General features: G+C 39.4%; 2 protein-coding genes across 6 annotated transcripts in view; one reads left to right on the top strand and one right to left on the bottom strand.

Annotated features, from left to right (window-relative positions):
* The window catches only part of FAM199X (family with sequence similarity 199, X-linked), a 65,605-nt gene that overhangs the window by 5,721 nt on the left and 33,648 nt on the right, over nt 1-26,236 (top strand). The window contains exons 1-2 of one of the 3 annotated variants that reach the window (XM_040572252.1): nt 23,511-23,707; nt 24,674-24,707. In XM_040572252.1, coding sequence (XP_040428186.1) covers nt 24,703-24,707 — 5 coding nt within the window. In that variant the 5' untranslated portion in view covers nt 23,511-23,707; nt 24,674-24,702. Of the gene's footprint in view, nt 1-23,510; nt 23,727-24,673; nt 24,708-26,236 lie in introns of those variants that run through there. The other 2 variants (XM_040572251.1, XM_040572250.1) reach the window with 2 other exon arrangements.
* Nucleotides 1,172-23,392, bottom strand: LONRF3 (LON peptidase N-terminal domain and ring finger 3). Of its 3 annotated transcripts, none has more exons than XM_040572246.1 (13): nt 22,714-23,392; nt 21,938-22,056; nt 21,242-21,364; nt 18,893-19,048; nt 17,253-17,496; nt 16,491-16,581; nt 13,219-13,333; nt 12,659-12,780; nt 11,850-12,008; nt 10,683-10,845; nt 9,738-9,887; nt 8,868-9,028; nt 1,172-6,997 (listed from the first exon to the last, which is right to left on the bottom strand). In XM_040572246.1, exons 1-12 carry the CDS (start codon nt 23,315-23,317, stop codon nt 8,870-8,872), a joined length of 2,205 nt encoding a protein of 734 aa, XP_040428180.1. In that variant the 5' UTR covers nt 23,318-23,392; the 3' UTR covers nt 1,172-6,997; nt 8,868-8,869. The 3 variants fall into 3 exon arrangements, with proteins under 3 accessions (XP_040428180.1, XP_040428181.1, XP_040428182.1); XM_040572247.1 differs by having other exon boundaries at nt 1,172-6,372; XM_040572248.1 differs by lacking the exon at nt 18,893-19,048 and having other exon boundaries at nt 1,172-9,028; nt 22,714-23,332.

Genomic DNA, 26,236 nt, shown 5'->3' with positions numbered 1-26,236 from the left:
CACAGGGCTGAAACACAACTTCCTTTCTCTCTTCTTTTCTCTCTAAGAAATATGGTAAGAATTCCTCAGTAATTGTATTTATTAGAAGTAATGCAGTAAAGTACATAGAATCAGGGGAGAAAAAAGTTTGTGGAAGAAACAGACAAAGGTACTACAAGCTGTCAGGGAAATAGAGAAGTTAAGGTTAGTATGATAAAACTGATTAAAGTAAAAGGTGAGATTCTTTGAAGTTGAAGATGTTTCTGCATGATAAAGTAAAAGGACGAGGCAGGAGTGATAAAGCCAGTTACAGCGGGCTGGGAGAAAGAGCTGAGCAGCATGCTGCAAATGGCTCCAGTATAATCTATTGGGCTCGTAGAACTGGTAGGCTTTGCTTTTGGAATACAAGTAGATGTATTTTTCTTTTGGGATGTTGAATTGCCGTTCTTCAAAGTTCTGACGCATCCGGTTCTATTTCGGTTTGATGACTCCTAACTAGACACGTTAGGCGGCTGCTGCTCAGAAAGCCAGCATTTAAAAACACTGTTTTTCTCTTCCACTCTTTCTGGCAAAAAGCTCGTCATTCAAGTGCTTTCTCTAACCTTTAGTTACCCTGGTTGCATAACTGGAAAGCAGCATCCCACCATGCACTTCTGTGACCCAGTTGTGCCTTTCCAGTAGTGACTTTATGAGTTATGAAAGGTGTGTCTGCCAAACTGCTACAGAAACATTTACTCTACTGACCCTGATTTCCTAAATATTATATAGCCATCATTCACTAAGGAATGAAAAACAGTGTAAAGCATTGAAAAGAAAACTAATTCAGCAATGTTGAAAATCCTTGTGTATGTTCTTTAGCCTTGACAGAGCTCGGGCTTCTCATTGATAGAAATACTTGTAGAAACCACTTTTAAATCATTAATGCTTCAGTAATCTTTCAAAATGAATTTCAGATGGTACGTTCAGTACTAATAGTCGCAGTACAAATCATTGAGTCATCCACAGAAGAGACTGAATAACAATTGCTTTGTTGAACTAACTTACAGCCTAAATTGTGATGTTCAGAATTCAGAGTTTCGAGGTTGTGTTCAGACCTGCTAAAATCCTTTCACATTATCGTGTCACTTTTTACCACGTTTTCTACAGATGATAAAGCCTCCATGTGGATAAGACTGAACTACTAATATAATACATAGAGAAAACCATTTATTACTAGTTTTACTTTTACAAAATCTTTCTGTAGCGCATAGAAAACACAAAAAAGCCATGTGCTTGATTTTCTTTTCCATCACATAATACAGCATAAGTCAGTTATATAAATAAAGTCACTTACATAAATAGCCTAATTCTCCTTTCATTTTATGGCATTATAAACCAAGAGCAGATCTACTGAAACAAAAGATGTTATGCTGGCATGAAAATGGTATTGACAGCATACTCAGGCTTTTATTATATAGATTCTTTCAGCCAGTTATTTCTTTTGTAACCTGAAAGCCATCCTAACAGAAGATGTAAACTGTTCGGTATGTGGCGGCTGAGGGCTAGTCTACATAGGAAATCTCGCTCTTTACGTCAGTGCTCTGGTTTTCAGGTAGCCTCTGTGTATTAATTTTTGGCATCGATATACAGCTTATCTTAATGGTTAGTTAAAAATACAGCATGTCTGGTAAAGAAGGCCTGATGACCTAGTTTACTTGTAAGCATGACTTAATCTGTTCTATTGTGTAGTTTCTAGAGAACTTGGTATTATTAACTGCTGATAAAAAAATCTGCTCAGCTTGAAAATCAGAAATAACATGTATTAAAAACAACAACAAACAAGCCTAGCCCTATGATAGTTTACTAACAAAGTTTCTATTCCTCCTTCAACGGTAGGTGTGGCCAAGAGGGTGACGCATAGTAGACCTTGTTTTTTTTTTATTATTATTCTGGTTAGGATGAACTAAGGACCAGTCAGCCTACAACTGGTATAGCAGAGGCTAAATAGTTGTTAAATTAAGGTCAGCTACCTCACTTGAAGATAAAAACGTTGCAGTACTTTAACTCATAGAGAACCACAGCACATTAATAGATGTTCCAGGATTTTGTGGCATCTCATTAACAGAATAAAAAACATGTTACAGCTGAATGCCAGAATTTTCAAAGCTGTGGCAGATAACAGCCAGGAGCTATCATGTAGCACGTCCTTCACTTTGCTCAGCGTGCCACAGTCCTGATCCAAGCCCTGGTGAATGCAGATTATTGTGTTACGAAATAAACTGGGAAGCAAAGGCTAACTGGAGTAAGTAATTTCCCTTCAACTGCTTTACAGGATAGAGATCATTAGCACTTCTTAATGCTCATTTTAATGTGAAACATTATGTAAGCATAGATGACTTTAGAATAATTCAAAAGTCATTTGAATAAATCTATGTAGATACAGCATTACAAAATGGGAGCACAGTGAACAAGTAGTTGGAAAATATGTTTGCTACCCTGTCTTTACTTTAAATTTTCTCTGCTTTAAACTACAACTAAAGACATTTTTAAACTGTACATTAAACTGCAACTAAAAACCTTTCTTAATTAAAGCCTTCAAACCTGAAATTGAGAATTAAAAGGAATAGTTCAAACACTTTAAGCAAACCTTGTTTTGACTATTTGCTATTTCTTGATGGAAAAGCACTTCAACAAAAATACTTCCTCTACTCAGAGTCAAATTTATGTTGTTAAAGAAAACAGCAGTGTTGACATAATTAGTTTTTGGCTTACTATATACGGTGTTTAGATTATGCCTTGGATTCTAAAATAAATGCAGGACCTGAACAAGCTTACATAAGAGACCAGCAAGCCAAGCTCTGGTAGTATAAGTGGCAGGGAACTTATGCAGTGTATGACAACCATGCCACAGCTCCCTTCTTGCTTAAATGACAAGGTAAAGGAGCAGTCCGTACATGTTTTAAAGGAACAGTCTGTATGTGTTTACCTTTTAAAAATCAGGCAACGCTTCCACATTTTTAGTAGAATAAAATATGAAGCTGTTCCTCTCAGTGATAAGTTTATGAATAAAACTACTCTTCTAGCTTTTTCTGTAAAATTGAGGACTTTAAAAACCCTATGAAGCTTCTGGTTAAGGGGTCCTCACTGAATATAGTGCTTTCACTGATACAGCTTAGAAAGCAGCTAGGGCTCATTCTTGGCTGAGACCGTAAATGAAAAGTTAGCCCAGTTATTGCTTCAAATCACAGAAAATGAAGCAACTCACTGTGAAGGAAACAGTATGTGAGAGGTACCACAGTCCAGAGAAGCAAATGTGGTATTGAAAGCTAGGCCCTTGTCACTTCCCATCATTCCTACTTTACTACAAAGAAGGAAAAATGCTCTTGATGTCCTTCACAAATGAGGTTTGGGCAACTAACTTCCTTTCTCTGAGTTAGTTCCTTCACATCAAATTTTGGTGCATTACTGTAGGATCTAGGATTTGTTCTTCTTTCCTTTTTCTAAAATACCTGAAAAAGCAGCTCATGTGTAATGTTTGTTACCAGGTGTAGTTCTTTGTTATGCAAGCCAAAGAGTAAAGAACACAAAAAGTTTAATTAGCAAACAACTCTCCACATAGACTTTGTTGGTACAAGGTAGTTATATGTACATCTACAAACACATACAGGTTCTTTGGACTATGATTTTTAAAAAATATATTTTATATGACAGTGTGAACAAATCTGGAAAAAAACAAAGTACTTCAACCTTATGTAGAGGTAGCTGAACAGAACTCTGTTCAGTGATATGAGCATAATAACTTAAGTTTCAGTTCAAGTTCATTACAGTGCACAAAAAGGATGTTTTTACAAACAAATGGAATATACAAGTCCACAAAGAACTTATTTAAAATGGCTTGATAGATATATTTCTGGCACTCTTGTAACCACATAGCTTGATGGAATTAAATTGGACAAGTATATGGTGCCAAATTAAGACATCTTACACAGAGTCTCTTCCTCCTCATTTTTGTACTTCTCCCATCCCTCACCAGGGAATTATAGAAGCTATTACATTGTTTTTGCTACACTTCTGCTCTGTAAACCTTTGTTCTGCAAATTTAAAGATTTAAAGGTGCATATGTGTACATTTATAAAATATATGGCTATGACTCTCTTAAAAAGATCAAGAATGGCAATAACAGAATACAGGCACTTCTATGTGAGGGTTACTTTAGACCTTATGAAACTCCACCACTAGTAAGCACTTCACATGACACCTGGATGAGGAAGTCAATGTAACAGTTCAGTTTTTCTTTTAAGTATTATCCCTCATTTTAATCCTGACTAGGCAGTTCAGTTTGTACCCAGACAATATTTACTTAGCAAAATGTTTCAGAACAGTGACTATGCTAAACTATCACCTTTTTGTAGCTCTAAGACTTTCATTGATTTACTGGGCTTTGGAAAAAACTCCAGATCAGATCTTAAACTATTTGCTGCACCAGTTACAGGCTAGGTTGTGAAGTTGACACAATAAATAACCTCAACCCCTGCTTAGTTTTCAGCTAATGAAGAACTCAGGGGACTGGAGAGCACTACCCAAAGAGCATATAGTTCTAGTGGGGTTTTGATGCATCAAAAACCCTGTAGTTAGTTTACATTTGTTTTTAAATAAGTTTGTGAACATGTCCTCCATTTCTAAACACTGTGTTTAAGTACAACTCCTGTCTGTCACTAGTTTAAACACCAGTAAAACTTCAGCACCAAACAAATCATTAAAAAAACATCTAAAACAAGACTTAATTTTACAACGCTTTTTCTACAACTCAAATTAAGCCAGACCTGCTACATCCACATCCCCATGACTTTTTTTTTTTAATTAAAATTATCTTTGGATTAAGAAATCCATGGTTCAGGTGTTCTGTTTGCAAGCAGTCATACAGGACGGAAGCATAGGCCAAGCAATAGGTCAGCCATTCAGTATGACAGCTTCTATCTGTTATTGCTACAAGCCAATGGAAGAGAAAATATCAGAAATTTTTTACAACTAACACTAGAATGTCAATTAGATTTAACATGATAATGGTCTAACACAGGTGATACACCATTTTATCATTTCGTTATTAATACTACCAAACTACTTTCTATAACTGTGCGAGTTCACTGTCAGAGTTGACGATTTTTCCTGACTAATCTAGTCCTGCCTCTAGTTTACTTTCCACAGTTATGCAAGCCAAGATAATAGCTATTTTCATAGAAGCAACTCCCCATAAGTTATTGCTACACAAATCAACTTAAGTTACTATAAATTTTAGAAGTTCGTCTATGTATGGGAATGAAAAATTACCATAATTTCTTCCCCCCCAAGTCATCTGTTTTTAATTAGAAGCTATATGTACGTACAGAGATTTGGAAAGGTGATACAGTCAGCCTTGGTTACTTATTTTAATCTGTTTTGTTAAATACTTCATCTATGGAAGGGTGAAAAGATTTCAGATGAACACAACCATATCTCACAAATGCAAGTCTAAAGCTTTCACAGTCTCCAGATGTTTGAATGGTTTACCATGATATTCACTAGGAGACTGGCACTTAGTTTCTTCTTCTATTGGTGGCTTTCTTCTCCATCACAGATTTTTTTTTTTTTTTTTAAAAAGGGGGACTCATCGCATTTCTATGTGAATTGAAGAACTTCTGTTGATTGTAGTAAACCCAACTCACTAATCAAGAGTCAATGGAAAATACCTTCTCTGAAGGACTAGTAAGAAACCTTTGCATTACTTATGACCTCACAACAAAAAATAATCAGTACTTCTAGCCACAGAGGAAACGTAACTTTACAAAGTGCCTTTTTTTTTTTTTTTTAAATCAATCAGCAAGAGTGGTTGAGGCAAAGTAGATACATAGAACAAAGTAAGAAGCATAAATAAAATATTCCTCCCATTAAATTTGATCAATGCCGTTTCTATTATTGAAGTGAAGGTATTTTTAAATCTGGTCATCTGTTTATTTATGCCTGTAATAAGTGTTGCATTTACATCCTTGTACTGATTACTACAACTGAAAGAGTCCATCCATACTGTGGCATAACTAAAGACTTCTTTTAAACCTCATTACTTAAACAACCATCTCAACTCACTGAAGACTAAGGCTACTCATTGTCTAGCATTTACTTGACACCTTTGTGTTCTCTAGGAAATTTGTTTCTCACATTTTCTGTTTTTCCTCTGAGCGAATTTGCAGATTACCCATTAATCTAGGATGTGTGGCCACAGAGCAGTCCCAGACAGAACGGTAGTGTACATGTACCGATGAACTTCCTTGGTGTACTTGATCTGTTGTCCATATGCAGGTCAACTGTACGTATCGTATGCAGTAGTTCCAGAGTTTCCAGGCTGCACCAAATACACTGGGTGTTCACAATACAGTGCATCTATATGCAAATTTCTAATTAGAAAATTGATAGCTTTACTCAAGTCTAATAAAGAAAGACAATATTTGCTTGTAAAATAAAGGATTCTTTCCTTGGCAATTTCTGAATTAACAAAATAGGCAGAATATGAGTATGGAGAAAATGTAGCATGCAGGAAAAAAAAACAGTAAGATCAGTGAGAAAACAGTAAAATAGATATCTAAGGTCCTTTTCTCACAGATACGAGGAACTAAATGCCAGCTTATTTCTTTGGGAGCAACGTGGGCTCCTTGTTATGCATTAATACATAATAGTTTAAGGAAGAATTATATTTAATGCAGCTTCATTTCCAAACAAGTAGGAGTCACTTTTTGACTTACGAAGACAAATGCTATAGCAGCTCTCAGCCACCATACACTTGTTATTGTTCAGAACATGTATGTATTTCTATACATTGGTTCACAGAGAAGCATGTAAAGTACCACCTACAGAAGACGTCAGAAGTGCAGCAATCTAGCAGTATGGAAACAAGTTGTAGCATTTCTAGAGTAGCTAAATGCAAACACAGAATACATCTTCCATTTGCATCACAAGGCTGAAATGTGTTTGTCTTCCATTCTTTCTTTGGTACCCTTATGGAAAAGTCCTATAGAATTTAACAAGAGGGGGAACAAAGATAATTTTATGGAAAGTTATCAGAACAGAAATTACTCTTAATAGATGTTTCTGATGAAATAATGATGGGGAAAACACAAACATTAAATTCTACCGCATTTTTCCATAAAGGCATGGAATGGCAATTAGTGCTATCCTGGGATGAAATAATAAGGAAATTTGTAGCATTCCACAACAGTTTCAGGGTTTTATTTTTTGTTTTGTTTCTTTTTGCCACTGAAAACAGTAGCTAGGAATAAAAGGCCCTGTTCTGCTCACACTGAAATCAATGAAAGTCAAAGTGAGCCCCGTGGAACTAGGATCAGTCCCAGAAAGTGGTAGACAAATCAAAACAGCATACAAACTGTTGATTTAAGCAACAACAAAAGAACAAAACAAAACACCTAAGTTACTGCTGTTCTCATTTTTGCCCTGTTTTTACCTGCTTTACAGCTAGAAGTGATCACCCCAAAATGCACTTGTTCTCCTTAGGGGTTAAGTTAAACTACTATTTAACAACACTGACCAATCTCTGTTAAGAGAAATGCAGTGTCTGGGTAGAGATTTGAAGCTAACAGAAACCTGAAGATTGGGGTGAAATAAATAAATAGCATTTATTACATTTTCCTTCTCATGTGATACAAACTGCCCTCTGAGTCCTGTGGTTCAAAATAACCCTCCCTCCACCCACATACACACTCCAAAACCAAGTCCCAAACACTTATGAAAAAAATAAAGCTTATCTCAACAGTAACAAGAGTAGTTGTAAAAAAGATCTGTGTCATATCCTACAATGAAATGATACCAATCCTTCCAGTTTCATTTTTAGGAACAGCCACTGAGTGTGGCTCACTCTTTAGCAGTTAGTTCTTTGTAGCCATCATCCTTTCTTGCAAGGAAGGGTTCAGATATAAATTCAACTAAGTTATTCTCCGTTCTGTGCAACATTAGGGGATGGAACCTTCTGTCACCCAATTCCCACTGCCATCAGCTGATCAATACCTCGATTTAGTCGAGCACTTGCACACTCATGCTTAATGTTAAGTATGTGCTTGACTGCTTTGTGATATCAGGGACCTAGCTGCAAGCATAGGATCAAGCTCCAACAACTGTGCATGAATTATCTCAGAATCTGTGTATACAAAGACTTAATGGCAGGCTGTTTCAGGAGAAAAAATCCTTAGGCTACAGTAGAACTGGGGACAAGTAGAAAAACATTCAAAGTACTTGAACACAAGTATCTGAAAAATGATCAAAGCAGTTTTTTGTGCACTGCCAGAATCATAATTTTTCCCCCCAGTTGTACATACAGGGTAGAAACACTAAATAAATAGAGCAGCTCACGTTCCTTTAGAGAATGAACACATAAATAATACACACTTTGAAACAAAAAAATCATAGTGCAAAAATAAATTATCAAACGGAAGTTGTGAACATTATTATACACAACGCTATATAAAACCTGAACCATTGGAAAAGACTTTGCAGTTCACTGAAATAATGCATAAACATTATTAATTCTGCTTCACATTAAGCTGCAGTTTACCCTTTATCCACTACAAAAAATAAAAATAAATTAAAAACCTCTTAAGCTTTTTAAAAGGTTTATGGCAAACAAGATCACTTTTTGTTCTATCACATTTGTTATTAATTTAGCAGTGCAGTGATTGAATAATCATTTCAGAGTTCCAAATGGAAACTACTGAAGTATCCATAAACATCCCTTGATCTTTATAACTCATTTGAAATTCAGGCTTGAAACATCCTGACACTTAGATCTGTAATACATTATTGCAGTTAGATGAAGTTACAAGAAATACTCTACAGTCAAGTACTGTGGGAGACTTCACAGCTCTCCTCACCATCACCGTGATCTTGTTCGAGACATGAATGTAAGGACACGTCTGATGCCATTCAAGCGGTCTTTGAGGGATTTCATGGCAAGGAAAGGGAGCTGAGCTCTGTTCTCAAGTGGAAGGACAGCTAGGACCCACCAGCACCACGCTGGCCCATTAGGATTAGCCTGCAGTAAGGGGAAGAAAACAGAAGTTAGGATACATGTATGTGGTAAGGTCTTGTTTTTGAAAATGTTTCTTTGACAACACAGCATCTTAATAACTATCTAGCAAGCGGGTTATCTCATTGCCAGACTAATGGCTTGTGATTACAGGCTGGCTTGAAACAGAAGTTAAAGCCAATTTGCACCTTTCCTAAAAATGGGATGTTGAAGGCAGAAGTGAGATGCATTACTATTTTTAGCAACAGCTTATAGGTTGGTCCTTCTTTTTTTTTCCTCTTCCTAATTATTGATCCAGTCCTTTGAGATACCTGCCTCCTTCATATTTTATTATTTTATACCTGGCACTTCATATTTTACTTTTGTTGTTATATTCTGTTATTTTAGGATCCCTATCATTTGCAGTCCTTTAGCAAGAGTAACAAGTTTCTTCCCCTATTTTCTCTTACACATTTAATCTGCAAAGTAGAGTAGGCAAAAATGTTTAAGTGTGCTGGTATTAATACTGCAGGTTAAGTTACCAACATTAAATATGAGCTTTCTGTTCACAATAGTGCTACTACTGGTGCACAGCAACATAATCCAGATACTTTGCTTATGCAGGATAAATGCAGAGCATTCTTATTTTCATCATAAAAGACGATGCTTCACAGCTTATCAGTTATCCTTGCTATTTCTGTCTCTAGAAGTTACATAAGCCGCAGATTCTGGGTACCTGTGGGTCAGGATCCTTAGCTGGCATCGGACCAAAATGACTGAGAATTCGACTTTTGAGTGCCTGCTTGAGCGAGTTAAACCACGTATATGCCAGATCATAGACAGAATCGTGGAGGACAAGTAATGCAGCATAGTCTTGTCCTTGCACCTGAAATGAGTAAAGAGAAGGGGAAGGTTACTGTTAGTTCAGTTTGCTGTTAGGGAAGGCAAAACATTAATTTAGGGTTTTCTGGGGTGGGTAGGAGAAAAGAACAAAGAATGCCAAGAGAATTCCAGTACAAGTCATGAAAGGTGGGATTTTTTCCCCCTAAAAACAAACTCATTTATCAATTACTTCACCTTCTTATACTGTATTCTAAACCAAAGACACTAATTTGCAGAATAAACACTTCTGGATTGCTATATGAAAGCATCTTTTCTAAGCACCATGCAACACAATAAAAATTATGAAAATAGTTAAAGCTCATTTATCACCTCCTCAAAATAGTAATTTTATCTTCCCACTTAAAAAAAAAAGGCAAAGTATACTGGCTGATATAAGCCTTTGTTTTAATAAATAACGTAAATCATTATGAAGGTGTAGTAGACCCAGCCCTGCCCCTCTTACCTGAAGAGAAGTTTTCTAATTTGCTTTGAAGCAAACAGGCAACTCGCCCCCTCCCCACCGCCTTTATCAACTGCAGTTACTCTGTCTAGAAGAGTGGGAAGATCTCATCCTGGATTCACTTAGTTTCTAAATTCCTCTAGGAAGAACATTCTTCAGCATATGGGCAGTGTGCGCACGTACTTGTGGTAACTCTTATGTTCCTCATCTTTAACCATGAGCAGTCAGTAAATACCAGTTTGATTTAATAGTAACTGTTCCACAAAACATGAGTTTGCTTGATATATTTGCTTAGAATTTTAGATATTACACAGTTTAAATGAAATATTTTGGATTCACCTTTTGATCCTCAATGTACTCAATATCTGCTGTATTATAGCCATCACGCTGGCTGTGCTGTATCACCTTAAATCTCCTCTTGCCAATGCTGTCTACAACAGAGCGACCATCAGCAAAGAATTCAACGTTTCTTATCTCCAGAATGCAGCCATAGTCTGCAAACCTATTTAAATCAAAACAAAAGCAAGTAAACAAGTCTTATTCTCTCCACCCTTAGTTCCACAGAACTGCCATACAGCCAGTCCCTACAACAAAGGTACTTACTAGTGTCAGCTAATTCCTATTGTTCACAGTATTAACCTGCTATAGCTCAAATTATTCAACAATTGTTTTCAAAACTATCAGGAATATTCAGGCTGTCTGATCTGATTAACACTAACTGTATGCTTTGAAATACAAGGAATTTCTTATGAAATTGAAAGTTATACAGCCCAGAAGCACACTTTCTCCATAACTCTAGTATTTTCAATCAGGACAAAAGAACAAATGCAATTCCGAATAATCATGGAGGGACTATGAAATCTGTAAATGAAAAGTTCCCAGATTGTCAGCAGATTTTACTTTGTAGGTGTGCATTTTGTGTATGTCATACCTTGTAGGTGTACCTCAAAACAAAAGGAAAGAGCTATATACAGAGACAGACATCAAGGTCAAAGCTAGTAAGACTGACTGTAAAAGGTTCAATGTAAGTGCTCATCCGGTCCTTCCGAAGGTCCTGCTCTACCTCTCCAGCCTCCAAGGTATTCAGAACTGTGAGGATATAAATGTACCCCAATAGCTTAGCTATTTTCCTAATTTAAAGACCACCACCTTACCTTACTGCCATTTAGATTTGACTTCTTGTGACAAAGCATTAAACAGATTTCAGAACAGTAGAAAATATGCTTCCTTTCCACTTATTTTAAGAGGTCTGCAGTTCAACTTTGTGTAAAACCCACTAGCTCTGTGTGTTTCAAGAAAAATGGGCAGTCAGTCAGAATCCAACTGCTCAAAAGAGAAACTTCAGTCTCCTCAATGTCTTTAACTGGCATGATTAGATAGAAGCTCTCTCTATTGGAGAACTATCACAGATGTCTATAGAGATGGACCTTTCTGCACCTCTCTCCAAAAGCCTTGCTCCACACTAAGTAGGATAAATCAGATGGTCCAAGCACGTTGCTCACTCACCCTTTTACAGGGTCGCTGATGCACATCCCAAATTGTTTGGTGCCAGTCTCCATGCACCTTCGAATCATCAGGCGATAACATGGCTCAAATATGTGCAGAGGGCACGGGACTGTAGGATAAGCCATTGTGCAGACAAATATAGGAACATTCTTATTTAGGCTGTAAGATAAGACAAACCAGATAGGACACTTAACCAAAACACAAGGTATAAAATACATTCATTTTATAATAATTTTACAGAATTGTCTTGTATATCTGTAAATAGAAGTTAAATTTAGAATATTATTAGTGTAGTAAGTAAAAGCTAAAACCATTTCCCTTTAAATTGATTATCTGACTAGCTGTTATGCAAACTGGTATACCACTTACTAGCAAAAGATGTTTTAGTTATGCTGTCTGGTTTTGCTAGTGAGAGCATTAAAGCATCTCTGCTATTCTCTTTATTTTCCTTAATCCCACTTCTTCCCTACCCAGTAATTTCTGCCCCCCAGCCTGTAAGACTACTTCCACCTATTGTCTTGCTCTGTGGCTTTCACAGAGGGCCACTGAAAGCAGCTACAGTGCTTTATACCTTGTTTATAAAGTAACATCCTGGATTTCTTCTCCTTCTACTTATTGTTTAGCACAGTGTCCAGTTCTTATGCTTACTCAAAGCACAATTTCACCTGGGCCATGTTCTCTTTGAATCACTGATACCAAGGAAGAAGCTCTTTTGTCAGCATCTTAGTTTGTGTTCCCCAGCAGCAGGAGGCATTTGTTAGCTAACAGCAGTAGTATTAAACACAGTTTTAAATAAATGGTTTACATACTTGGAAAGCTCTGCTATTTCCTCTTCATAAATCTTTCTTCTTTCAGTGAGTTCCTCTGGAAGATATCTAGCTATTAACTCCTCCATTAGTACTGTTTTACAGTATTTCCTCATAGCCAAGCACTGCAGTAAAATACAAAACCAAAAAAAATGGAAGCCATTATATTGTCTAGCATTTCAAAGTGTATGTGGCCTATGCACAAGGTAGTCATCTGTTTGTTCTGTTTTTGTATGTCTATAGCACATCAAAACAATCTTTTAAGATTGCATTGCCACTGAAGAGTTGTTTATTGAACTATCCCCTATGTTAGAGACATTATTTTAGACAAACCGTAGGTGAGCTGCCTTCCCTTCCCAGCTTTCCCAAGTACAGGCCTGGTTGTAAGGTTTCAACAATAGAGATTATCCAAGCTCTGTCACAAGAATCACAAGTGCATTTTAGAAGTCACCTTCTTCTTCAGTTACGCAATAATACTTTTGAGTTTGGAAGGTTCCTGAACGTGCTACTTGATCCCACCATGTGCCCTTGAATTTATGCTGACAACATCCAAACATCATTACCTCTGAGAGCCCTTCTTTGCACAGGGGACATTTTGGGTTGTGATCCAGGCATCTCTCAAGACATTTGAGGCAGAAGGTGTGTCCACAAGGTGTAGTGACAGGTTCATAGAAGAGCCTGGATTGGAAAATCCAAAGGACAAAAAGACAACAATATCGTGTACGAAAACAAAAGAAAAAGCTGTTACCAAAAAGCTTTGCACTAATTAACTAATTTAGCTACTGACTACTCCAGGGATAAAATTGTTCCTTGCTTTTCATGCCTTCATCCAACTTTTGTCTTTATTCAGCTTACAGACATTGTTATTGTCACCTAATGTGGAAAAGGCAGCCCATGAACTAAGATTTTGGTGAATGTGTGGGGGAAAGATTGTCTTTAAGTTCAGATAGGCCAGGACTTCATTATATTCAACACAAGCAATAAATAGAAGCAGAAGTTGGACCATCTAACTTTTTCTAATGAAATTGAGCAATGCTTATACAACTATTAGTGTGGAAATCATGTGATTATTTGTACAGGTAGAGCGAAGCACAAAACAGCTATTTGCAGGAATAGCCCACAAATTGTTACAATGAAATGTATTATTACAAACCTGGACTGGGAAAGCAGTTTTGTTGGAATAGACAGTTTTTAAACCTTCAAAGAACTGTTTTTCTGGAAAAGCAATGATATTAAATTCATGTTTCATCTAGAAAAATATTTAAATATATAAGGCCAGGACTTTAAAGTCTCTTCGTATCTAACCTTTACCCATTTCAAGCACCTCTGGGACACTTATTTTCATGTAGAAAATATTTTTGGCTTATTATAACTGTGATATTGTAAAGTGATGTCTCCTTGCAAGTAAGTACCTTAGAGAGATGTTGATCATTTAAATAATCCTACTAAATCTAAATAACCTTTTTTTAAATACAAAACATTCAAAACTATAAATTATATTGCTTGGCATATGATACACTTCACAGCATATTGCCTAAGCATTTTAGGGGCTCAAATACTAGTCTAATTTTAGTTTATCAAGTTTATCAAAGCAACAAACTAAGTTCTATTTTACTTGTGGAAATTATAAATATGTAAACCCACATTTATTAATATCTTGAACAAGATGAGTGTACTTAGGAGCATAATTGGCTCTTTACAAGATTGCCATTGCCATTTTATTAAATGTCCTTAGTTACTATAAATATTGACATTTAAGCAAGGGAACATATGAAGAAGCATCTAAAATGCCACACCTATTATTGCAACTTGACTGTATAATTGAAAACCCTTATTATTTGTTTCATGAACAGAAATCTCACTGCATTACCTTATTGCTTTGAATTATGTAAAATACCAAATTCTACATTATGCTTCAGTAAGAACTGGTTTCCACATGTAATTATTTCGTAGTGACTACTTGAAATGTTAGCATAAATACAAGAAATTCCTGTTAAAATGCACGATCCTGCTCTGGCTCACTGCAGCCAGCAGCAGCTTTTTCCCAGTGACTGAGGGACCTGGACCAAGCCTTGTGACTTGCAGAAAGAAACACTATGCAAAAAGACTTCTTGTGACATCATTTTAAGGTATTGTAACAGCAGAAAATGAGTATTCACACCTGCTGAGTAATGCTCCCTCATTTCTCACCAACATGTTGCTTTGAGCATTGCTTTTTATTTTCTGCTTGCTGCTGGAGTGAATGTAGATCAATAACGTTTTGGCCACCCTACCAGACAAATAGGCTAATAACAGCTCCTGCAGTTAATTGTGACTAGGTCAGTAGGTTACTAGGTAATTAGTACAAAGCATCTCAGGATCCAAATCCCTAAAATACATCTGACAAACACAGCAGGAAATAATTATGATCAGTCTGCATTAATAACATGAAAAAGATCTTGTGACAGCTTCCCTTTGCGCAAGCCTTCATTACTGCAGTGTTACAAGGCTGTCATCCTTCTCGATGCAAGGCCTGTATGTGTGATTGCAATTGTAAGATCAGCAGTAACAAACATTCCGGTACCGTCACAGAACCAGCAATCCTCAAGCTAAATTCCTTTAAGAACGTATTTTAGTCTGATTAACAGAGGATGAGAAAGTAGAGTTAATTTCATTAAAAGCACTGAAAAATGCTTTGTGGACATAATCATAAACTCATTAAAGCCAGATAAGACCAACTGTGTGGCTTTCTGTTAGAGGAAAGTTTTGTTCTTAGCAGTATCAAGTGTTCTTACAGTTGTGTAAAATTTTGGAGCATGTATTTAGCTGTAGGCAGCTGCAGGGAGAAGGGACAGATCTGATTTATTCCAAGCAGAAGCAAGTTTTAGCAGTTGTTCCCTCAAAGGTTTCAGTTTCTTTGAAATAAATTGAAGCGCTCCCCCCTACCAGCATATAACAAAGCAAAGAAAATCCACATTTCTCCAGTCACAGACCTTCAGAAAAAAAGCCTCTTCATGGATTTTTTTTTCTGATATTCAAGAATTGGAATTATTGTGCAAGACAAACCTTAACATACTTTGTTGATAAATCTGAGTAATTAAAACGATAAATGTAAGCAATGCTTTAATGCAGAGATCAAGACCCCTGTGAAACACATCTTCCCAGTGTTTGCTTCAAAGTCAGTAACAGAATCTCATTTCTTTTTAATGAAAGCAAGCAGTAAAACATGTGCTTGACAACTTTTTTGTTGTTGTTTTCTAAAAATCAGTCATTGCTGTCCTTAAGAAAAAAATCTGTTAATTAACTGAGAGAAGAGATCAAGGAAGTGCAGTGATAGCCTTAGTAAACTAAGGAATTCAGTGCATCTGTTAAGCAACAGAGGAAAAAAAGCATGCTTGTTTGCTTGCAAGACCCTCCTATTGTAATAGCAGGAACACTAATTTAAATGCAAACTTGCTATATTGATAATACTTAATAGCTATTTTGTGTATTATATAAACACTATATATGGCTCAGTAAATTCCAAAGAACGAACTGTGGTCAAGTGCACTGGGTCAGTGGGTGGATGTAACTGGTGAGAAGAAATCTTTCAGACACCTCCACTAACATGCGTAACCCTTCAGTGACCTCATGTGTCCTTCCCAATCATTAATCTGGGGCAGATGGAAAGTACCTGTTCATCACAGTGTTCAGAACCGAAGGTCTATTATTGCATTAATGCATTTCTAATTATAATAAAGGTTGGTTTCAAGTCAGAGGGAAAACTACATATCAAGTAAGCTAGAAAATCTCTAGATTGAAAATGGAAAAGATCCAGTTTCAAAGCTAACGACATCCACAAGGAAATAATGGATACCTCATACACAGGGAGCAGTCCAGATCTGATGGATCCACAGATTCAAATGGAATATGTTGCCCAGCGCTATTTCCTTTAGTATCAACCGCATCTAACAATAAGAAAAATTACAGTATGATTGGACACTGCTATGTAAGCATAACCAGCATCTGTACATCTACAACCGGCATCTGATATTTAATCATGCATTATATTTACTTGGAAGTTACTGAACCATTGAGCATCATTACAGTAATTTCTACACAAAGCATCAAACTCAACTTTGGCACAAATAAACGCACCTCCCCTTAATTTTGGTGACATTATGCCAGCTTACAGAGGGTTGAATTTAGCCTCGCATTAACAACATCAAAATATATTTTGTGTTGGAAGCCTTAAGTGGGACAAGTTTTTCTGTCATTCTACTCTACATCCCACACTGTGAAAAAGGGGCTGGACCTCAGATGTCAAAAACAAACAGAATTAAGCATATTTTTTCTTTATTATTTTAATGGATATGGAAAGTGCCAGAAGTACATGTAACATTGATGTTCCTTAAAAGATTCAGAGCTCTGCTGATAAACAAGCAATTGACTCAACATTCTTAGCTACCTTTTAGACTAACATAATTAATTTTTTACAAGGAAGGTTCCACATCATGCCCTCATTAAACTAAAGTATAAAAATCAAAGTGTAATTTAGACCGTCTTCTTAAGTTTCATGTAAGCAAAAACTCCACTGATCGCATGTCATGGAACTTACCCTGTGTGCAATTCAACATACCTTTCTTCATGAGCTTGCAGGGCACCTCAGCACTTCTCACCTCCTCTGAGCAGCCCTTCCTTTTCAGGAGGCTGCGCTTATCAGAAGTAAGAAAGGCAGACTCTGCAATGGAGGTGAGTTTGTTCTCCTCCTCTAAGCAGTCCTTTTTACTCTCTGTAATTTGTATGGATTTCCTCAAACTGCCAGAAGTAGTTACATCTGGTTCCTCTTGAAGGGGAAAACCCTTTTTCTGTTCCACATTTACCTGTGTAAAGAGAGGATTGTCATTAGAACATCAATCTTCCATCAACTCGGTGAGGAAAAAAAAACCACAAACGTCATAAGTCTTTAATATTGTGAATCACCAGGAAGGACTTTGTCAGTCAAGAAACAGCAGTTTGAGAATTACTCTGTCAGGGCTTGATTTCAATGAAAAATAAATGCAAACTATCCTCCCCTCCCTCCCCCAGTATCATCGAGTATTTTCAGCCTTCATGTATGGCATTATAGTTCGGTCATGAAACTTGATTCAGGCAGAGATCTGGCTAAATGTCAGGTTAAATACATTGTTATCACTTAACCTAAGGAAAAATACATATTGTTTCTATCATAAGGATGGTATTAACCATCAAAACAACCAAAACAATGTGAGTTTCATTCTCAGGAAGCAGTATAAACATGCAATTTAAAACAGGAAAAAAAATGCACAGCTTCCTTCAGAGAGAGGCTTCTTTTGCAAAGGATAAAACAATCATTCTTTATCCTGTTATGGCTACAGGATAACCTGTAAGCAGCCATTCCATAGGACTTCACCTATCAGCTTGTCACATCAACTCCCCAGATGAGCCTGAAAGCAGATACTGTGGATTGTTATCAGGATGATGTTTAACATGTAGAAAGATGAGTGAACTGTCCCTCACATGACTTACTGCATGATAGGCTTGTATGAAGGGATTTCTTTTCAAAGTATCCTAATAGCCTTTCCAAAAGGCAAGGTCACTGATTATTCTTAACAGTTTCAACAAGGCTGTTCAAAACCTACCATTTTTGTTTGTAGGGACTAGTTAAGTTTTCTCCTACATGTACAGCCTATGCAGATCCTATTCTTAAAGTTCAGGTTTTAATGAAGCAGAAGTGGTCCTTGCCCAAACCTGTGAATTTAAACCTCTACAGCTGTTCACAAAACTCTGGCTGTGGAAACAAACTTACAGACTCACTAATATGAATTATGTGGCTCTATAATAATCTCTAATCAGTGTATAGAAACTGAATGCAGGATGACTTTGTTGCTGACACATCATCAGTTACAGTTCAAGCTAAAACCCTGTATTTGAGTATTTCAAGGCCTTTAAGGGTATCGCAATCCATACTTCAGAGGCTCTCTCCTACTACCAACTACTTGGAAGAGCTAACGACAGCAACAGTACCCACTCAATTCTTACATAAAATTTCTAAGAACAACAGAGGGCTTCAATTAAAGAAACAGAAGTCAGTAAGAGACTTCAGTAGGTCCACATTGTTTTTTGTATGTTCTGTAACACAGTACATCTGAAAAAAATGCATCATTCCATCTCCCAGAGATGTAAAGGAGAGAAGGCTTCCCCATGTGAACATAAAACACACAGCAAAATTAAGAACCACACATCAGACTTGATCTTTACCTTGAGCAACCTCTGTAGGTTATGGCTGGTGCCTCCAGATCCCACTGAATTTAGGAGATTCCCCTTTAATCTAGAGTGATGTGACAACAGCTGCAGGATATCTGGTAAGTGTTCCTGAGCATTTCCCGGGATGAGTGAAAACAAACTAAGTAGAAGCTGTGATATAAAACAGAATACTTCACTGCTTAGTTCCTTCCTTGCAAGTTCTAAATGAAAAAGCAAGTAAGGGAATAGCTGACAAGCATCCTTGATTTTTTAAAAAACCGTTTAAAAGAGCCCTTTAGTCTGGGATAAGAGAAAAAAGTGCATAAGCTAAAGTAATACAGGCCAAGCAAACAGAAGAGACATTTTTGGAGTTAAACAAGCCTATAAATTACTAACCATTCTCTAAGTGAAACACACACATTTGTCCTGTTTTTCTGCAGTTCAGAGCTCGCCATAAATTACTAACATCTTTATTTTTTGCTGCGTGTCAGAAACTTTCACTGAGTTTACTAAGTACAGAAAGCACTCATCTCACAGGCTTAATCTAAGTTCAGTTAAGTGTTTCTGATACTGTAAATTATAACTATTTCTAATTCACTCATGAGAATACAAAGATGTAGTCAGGAAAAAAATGCTCTCTTCATTTGCTATCAGAAAATAAGTGAATCTGTATCAACTTGCAACTTGTAGGCACTCGTACAACACAGCTCATCAGATGATTATGAAAGAAACAGATGAATGGAAAATTCGCACACTTTGAAAACTACTTTCAACATATGACTGAGGTGATCCTGTTGATGCCTGAGGAAACTATATGGCAGCTAAGATAGCTTTTTAAAGCCAAAAAGGATTCCAAATGATCACACTATGTCAAAACTAACACAGACAGACAGTTAACAGAACCAGAACATCACAGTTACACCCAAAGAATTTGGTAAGAAGTAGTTTGACATTGTTATGCAAACAGCCTTGGAAATGACCCAGCAGAATACTGCATCATGGATGAACTCTGTGTCTGATGAGTGCACAAGTGACTGAAAGAATTACAAGCAGCCAAGTTTTTCCTCAGAACCCCACCGCTCAGAAATCAGGTGTCTTAAATAAAGCTCTTTGGAGTCTGAATTTAGAATCACATCTGTTTATTCCTGCCCTTCTTGCTCTAGTGCATAGGAAGTCTCCCAGCATGACTACGAAAAAACAAGTTATGATACAACGATGGAGAACGACTGCATGGAAAACACTGGCAAGGAAAAAAAAGGTCCAACCAAGCCAGAAAGCTAAACAAATAACAATGCTAAACTAATAACAATGAGAAAAAAAAAAATCACAGGAAATGGAAGTCTCAACCATATACAAAGTGAGATACAAATCTGGCTGCACTGCAGCCACCTGGGTAATACCTTTCTCAGTTACTTTCATGAGAAGTGCTTAACTGCAAGAATGCTACTGTGCTTTTAGAAAGCTTTTCGTGTCACAGCACTCAGCAGCCCAGAGGTTCACATACCACCAGCCACTAAGAAAAACACGAGCACACTGTCATGAAAGAAAAATCAGTATAATGAAAACAGAAGTATTACATCTTCATTATCATAAGCTATTGTTGCTGTGACGCTAAGCCTTTCAGCTACAACAACAGAAAATGATTGATTGTCAAAACACTAATTTCTTAAGAGGTGGGCAAAACAGTACTAGCAGATTTCACAAAAAACCTCTAAGAATCCACATCAATTTCAGCAGCTGCTAAAAGAAAAAAGGCTCACCACAGATCTATTCTGTTGCTTTTTTAGAGTTAATTATTAGCAATCTTTAAAAACTATTTTAAAAACAGCTCTTTTGTTGACTGCTTCCTTCCACGCCTCCTTCACACACTGATACTCAGCACAGCACGACCGGCAGTAGAAAGAGAGCTGCTGCTCCCAAGTGGAGTTTGACGGGTGCTGCGTGTTGCGTTCTAGCAGTCAACAGCCTGATACAACATTCAATAGCAACTCCCCCTCTTTTGCACTCTCATTGGCAATACCTTGCTAAGCTAGGAAAGAGAACAGAAGTTTGATTATAGGGAATCACAATAGTCCGTGGGTGGTGATTATTAACAATTGACTTTTACTTCAAGATTGGTGATGCTAACACCGTGAATAACTGTTTCCACATAGTATCTGCCTAGTATGTTTTTTTTTTTTTTTTTTTTTTTTTACTACCTCCAAGAAAGGGATACACATAAGCCCAGAATTTGAACAACAGCCTGGACATCCCTCCACCCAGCCCCTCACAGCAATGAGAGAGGGACGGGGGAAAGAATAAAAACTCTTTTTCTATGACAGGCCACTGAAAATATCATAGTTCCAGATGATTTAGGGAACTTACCTTCTGAGCCTCAGACTTGGCCGTCTTGTTCCCAGTATCTAGAGCAAGGCAGAATAGGAACTCTCTTAAAGCTTCTTCTGTTTTCCCCAGATTAGCTAACGCTTGTCCTTTCCTTAAGTGACCCTGCAACGCAACATATCCCCAGTTGCGGCTTTCATTCATTTTGTTGTGAGAATGCAATAAAGGCAAGATGAAGTAATAGAAAATCTTTCCAGACAGAGAGAGTTAGTAAGGGATAATTCACTAAAACAGTCTGTTACACCTTGACACCACCAGTGCCTGCGTTTCAAGCTCTTACAGGCAGAACGGGGATATTCTCCAACTCAGGCAGATATAATTCTCGCAGCACCTGAGCCCAGCTGATCTTGGAGAAATCTACTTCCCCTACATTAATCTCCTAACTAGTGATTACTTCCTTATATAAAGATATAAGCACAACATCCATTTTTTAGAGACAGTTTATGAACTTGAGATTCCTACAGGTCAAAAACAACAGCGCTAGCTCATCCTCCAGGATGATCACTCTCTTCTTTCACCCCAGGAAGCTCAAGAATATCACAGTTCAATGTCTGTAAGCCACAGGAGTCCAAGAAATTACAAGACAAAGCTTTCCACAGATTCAGCTCTGACCAAGGCAATGGTTTTCTATCCAGGGCAGCATCAAGGCTTTAAAATACAACTGGAGTCAGAACTTACTTTGAACCAGTACGGCTGAAGTCTGCATGCTGTTTCTGCATCATGCAATGCCTCTTCACAAGCCTTCAAAGTAGAGTTAATCTGGGACCGGTTGCTGTATAGTAAGTGGTCATTTGGGGCTGTAGGAAATAAGAAATTGGTTAATTAACCTAACTTAAAAGTAGTTACATAAGCTTTATTCCTTAGAAATTCATTTTTAAAGCACATGCTGTTCCTCACAACTTGTGCATAAAAAACCAATATACCCAGTCTTTAAATATGGAAACCTCTTCGTGCAGCTCCAGCCAAAGTGCCAGCTACACATTACATAACCGCAGGAAACATTGCATAAATAAGTGCCGAAACACTTGCACAATAAATCACCGGCTCTGACCGGGAACCAGAAACTTACAGGAGACATTTGGGGTGGCAGAAGGAATCATGCTGTTGTGTGGATAGAAGTTTCAAAATCTCAAGTATCAAAGTTTAGAGGGGTGGATGCCGTTCTCTCCGTGCCACTGCTCACGATGGGAAGAGAAGCACTGCCCACAGGCACCTGTCCCCACCAGAGCCCGGCACAGGGGGCGAGCAGCTCGGCACCCGGTGCTGGCAGCGCTCGGGGCGAGAGGGGGGGCTCGGGGCAGCCCCGCAGCCGGCTCCCCCCTTCCCTCACAGCTCCTTACACAACGGGGCCGGACCGCAGGCTCCCAGCTTATGCAACCGCTGCTCTCCTGACCCACTTTCACCGCGGGACGGAGCCTCCCCGCTCTCCCCCCCGCTTCCTCCCCCGGTCTCACCTAGGCTGAGCGCCTCGTTGTACTTCTGCAGGGCGGCTTGCAGCTTCTTCTCCTCGTACAGGCGGTTCCCTTCGTGGCGGAGCTGCGACGCCTTCACTTGGCAGGGGAACCACTTGGCCAGCAGGTTGCTGAGGATGACATTGACCCGCGGGAGCTGCCCGCCCGCCGCGCCGCCCTCCTCCCGGCACAGCACGCAGCGGGCCCGGGGCGGCCGCTCCCTCTCCAGGCACTTTTTGCAGAACGTGTGGCCGCAGGGCAGCGACACGGGCTCGAAGAGGAAGCCCTGGCACTTGCGGCACCCGAACACCTCCCAGTCGCGGGGCTGCTGCTGCGGGGGGCCGCTGGCGGTGGCGGCGGCGGGCAGCCCTTCCCTCAGCCGCACGCCCCGCGCCAGGCACTCCACCAGCCGCCCCAGCTGCTCGGCCCGCAGCTGCCGGTGCCGGGACGCCAGGCGGTACAGCGGCAGCGCCTCGGGCAGCTTCCCCGCGGCCGCCAGGCCGTCGGCCCGCCCCAGCAGCGCCCGCCACTCGGGGGCCCGGCTGCCGCCCGCCGCCAGCTGCTGCAGCACCAGCGGGGGCTCCGGCGGCGGCTGGCGGGAGCCCATAGTGGCAGCGCCCCTCAGCGAGGCGGCCGGGCGGGGGGCGCGGCGGGGCCCCGGCGGGCCATGGTGCTGCCGCCCCGCGCCGGGAGCGTCCCGGCCCGCCGCCGCTTATATAAGGGCGGCCACATGATGCGCAGAGCCCGAGCTCATTGGGCGGCGCCCGCGGGGTGTTATAAAACCGGGCGGTTTTGTAACCGCCGCTGCTGCTGAGGGGAAGGGGGAGCCGCCCGTCTCTGGGCTGTGCCGGCTGCCTGAGGGGGGCTTGAGTCCCTCAGTCGGGCTCTGTGTGGTGCCTGAGGGGGAAACGCCCGCTCCAAGGTAGCCCGAGGAACACCGAGCTCTGTGGTGGCTCCGCTCGGGCTGTGAGGGCACGCGGGGCGTCGCGCTCCTGAGGTGGCGTCGCTCCCCTGAGGTGAATTCAGGGAGCTGGGGGTGTTTGGTCTGGGGAAGAGGAGGCTCAGGGCAGACCTTATTGCTCTCTGCAACTGCCTGAAAGGAAGGTGTGGGGAGCTGGGGGTCAGCCTCTTGTCACAGGTAACTAGTGATGGGAGTAGAGGGAATGGCCTCAAGTTGTGCTGGGGAAGTTCAGGTTGGAAATTAGGGGACATTTCTTCTCAAAATGAGTAGTCAGTCATTGGGGTGGGCTGCCCAGGGAGGTGGTGGAGTCACCATCCCTGGGGGGTGTTGGAAAGGGAAGGTTGGATGTGGTGCTTAGGGACACGGTTTAGGGGGTGATGTTGGTAATAGGGTGAAGGTTGGACCAAATGATTTTGAAAGTCTTTCCAACCTTAATGATTCTGTTTTGATGACAGCTAGCTGTGCTGGTAGGACAAGCAGGCACCACACTGGAGGGAAATGCCAGGTTTGTCTGGTGTTACAGTGGGACATACTGTAGACATGCATCTGGCCATACTGAGTTCTGTGTAAAAAACAATAACAAAACCTATAGCTCTTGGAGTATGTTTCTTTTATTCAAGACCTGCTGCATTGGCTGCTTCAACCTGCACGTACCCAGCGATTTTCATTGTATGAAAGGTTGGCACTTGTTGTGTAACTCCATACAAAACAGAGTGTAAGGAGAAGATGCCCTGCGCTGCCATGGAATAGGAGCAGTTGAAATTAGTTGTCTGATTGTTTTTGTTTGCAGTTTTACACAGATTTATGGTCAGAGTTTCTATAAATATCCAGGATGCATATATATATATATATATATATATGATCTAAAAATATAGGCCACTTTTCACAATGTCTTAAAATCCCCTGCAGAGTTTGAAATTTCTGAGAATATCCTATTAGTGATACTATTAGCCTCCTCACGAAGCTGAAGAGCTGAATTAATTTCTCATTTCTTACTTACAGAAGTGTCTGGACTCCCCAGCCTGGAGTGTATGAGGTAAGCAGGTATTAAGGGACAAGCCCTGTCCCGAGGGGGTTGAATGGATGGGACAAAAAATAGAAGGAGGGAAAGGTCAACCTGACTTTTGTAAGTCCCTGTTCAGAGAGGATGCTTGAGAAAATTCAGATGAACTTGAAGTGAAAAACTAATTTAAAGCCACTTAAATTCGGGATCTTAAATCTTAATAGCATAGACTCTGCATTAATAATGAGAGCTAGTCTTGTGATGCCTGTGTGCTGGCAGTCCTTAAGCTTATACAGAAAGCCAGCCATCAGACCCTGTGGTCATCTTTGATTCCTGCGATGCTAAGACACTTTTGCACCTGCCAAAAATTTGGTTTCTGTCCCTCTGGCTCTTGAATATATATATATATATATATATATATATATATTTTTTAAAAGTTGCCAGGTAAGTCCTTTCATTAGAAAAAGTTTAATTGAATAATCACTGGTTTCAGTAGTTCTTTCTCCTGTTGGTTAAATTAGGCGATAATCCAAAGAACAGCACAGCCTGGCATCAAATAATTCAAAGAAAGGGACAACTGAAGTACTTATAGTTTCAGTTAAGCAATGCTTCAGAACAATTAGGAAGAATTGGCATGTGCTCAGAAGTGTGGGTTTTCCCCACCAAACTCAGACTGTCTAATAGGATACAGACATCTTGTTTTCCAACTTCTGTGCAAAAAAACCTTGTGCTATAAAAGAAGAAAATCCTTAACAAAAAGAGGAAAAAAAAAAAAGAAAAATGTGTTCTTGTAGTCTTGAGGTTGATAGTTGTCTCCATTGCAAAACTATAGTCTCGGCAACCCCTCAGTGTGTTATTTTATAACCATAGTCCTGAAAACCACCATGAGTCAAAGCCTATTCAAGCGAGGGAAAGTGACATAACCACTGGTTACCAGTAGCAATGCAATGACAATCTCTCTATCACACATATGCCAACAGTATTTACATAGTTACATAGCAGACACTTTTAAAGAGATAACAATCATGGAATAAAGGGAGGTTTTCTAGCAGCACGTGAATTCAAGATAGGGAATGGAAATAGATTACCACTGAAAATGTAATCAGGATTTGTGCTCTGAAAGGAACTTCCACAGATTCTATTTACAGCATAGGAGAGCGTCCACGGGGCTAGCTGACAGTCTGATCACTTTGGACTAAAATGAGTCTCAAAAAAGCACTGTGCAATGTACCTCTGGGAATTCTCTTACACCAGCAGGGATGTAGCTGAAACATTTCAAGAGAAAAGGGCAGCTGGGGCTTGTAAGCTGTTGCAGTGGTGGAAGCTGTATGCTTACGTGGATCACAGAATCACAGACCAAAGCCAAAAACAGTTAAGACCTTATCATGGATGACTTACAGGCACCAGCTCTATGACTTCTTGGGGAGGAAACCAGCTGGCTCTGCCTCTGCTAGTTCCTGATGTGCGTGATGTTTGGTAAATGTTAGTACTGTGTGGGGTGTGACAGGTACAGAGTGAACCTTACGCTCGGTAACTTAAAAGTGCTTTAAAGCCAAGATACT

The sequence above is a fragment of the Cygnus olor genome, chromosome 13, assembly GCF_009769625.2.
Source record: "Cygnus olor isolate bCygOlo1 chromosome 13, bCygOlo1.pri.v2, whole genome shotgun sequence".
NCBI lineage: Eukaryota > Metazoa > Chordata > Aves > Anseriformes > Anatidae > Cygnus > Cygnus olor.
This window is presented reverse-complemented; position numbering and strand designations above follow the sequence as displayed.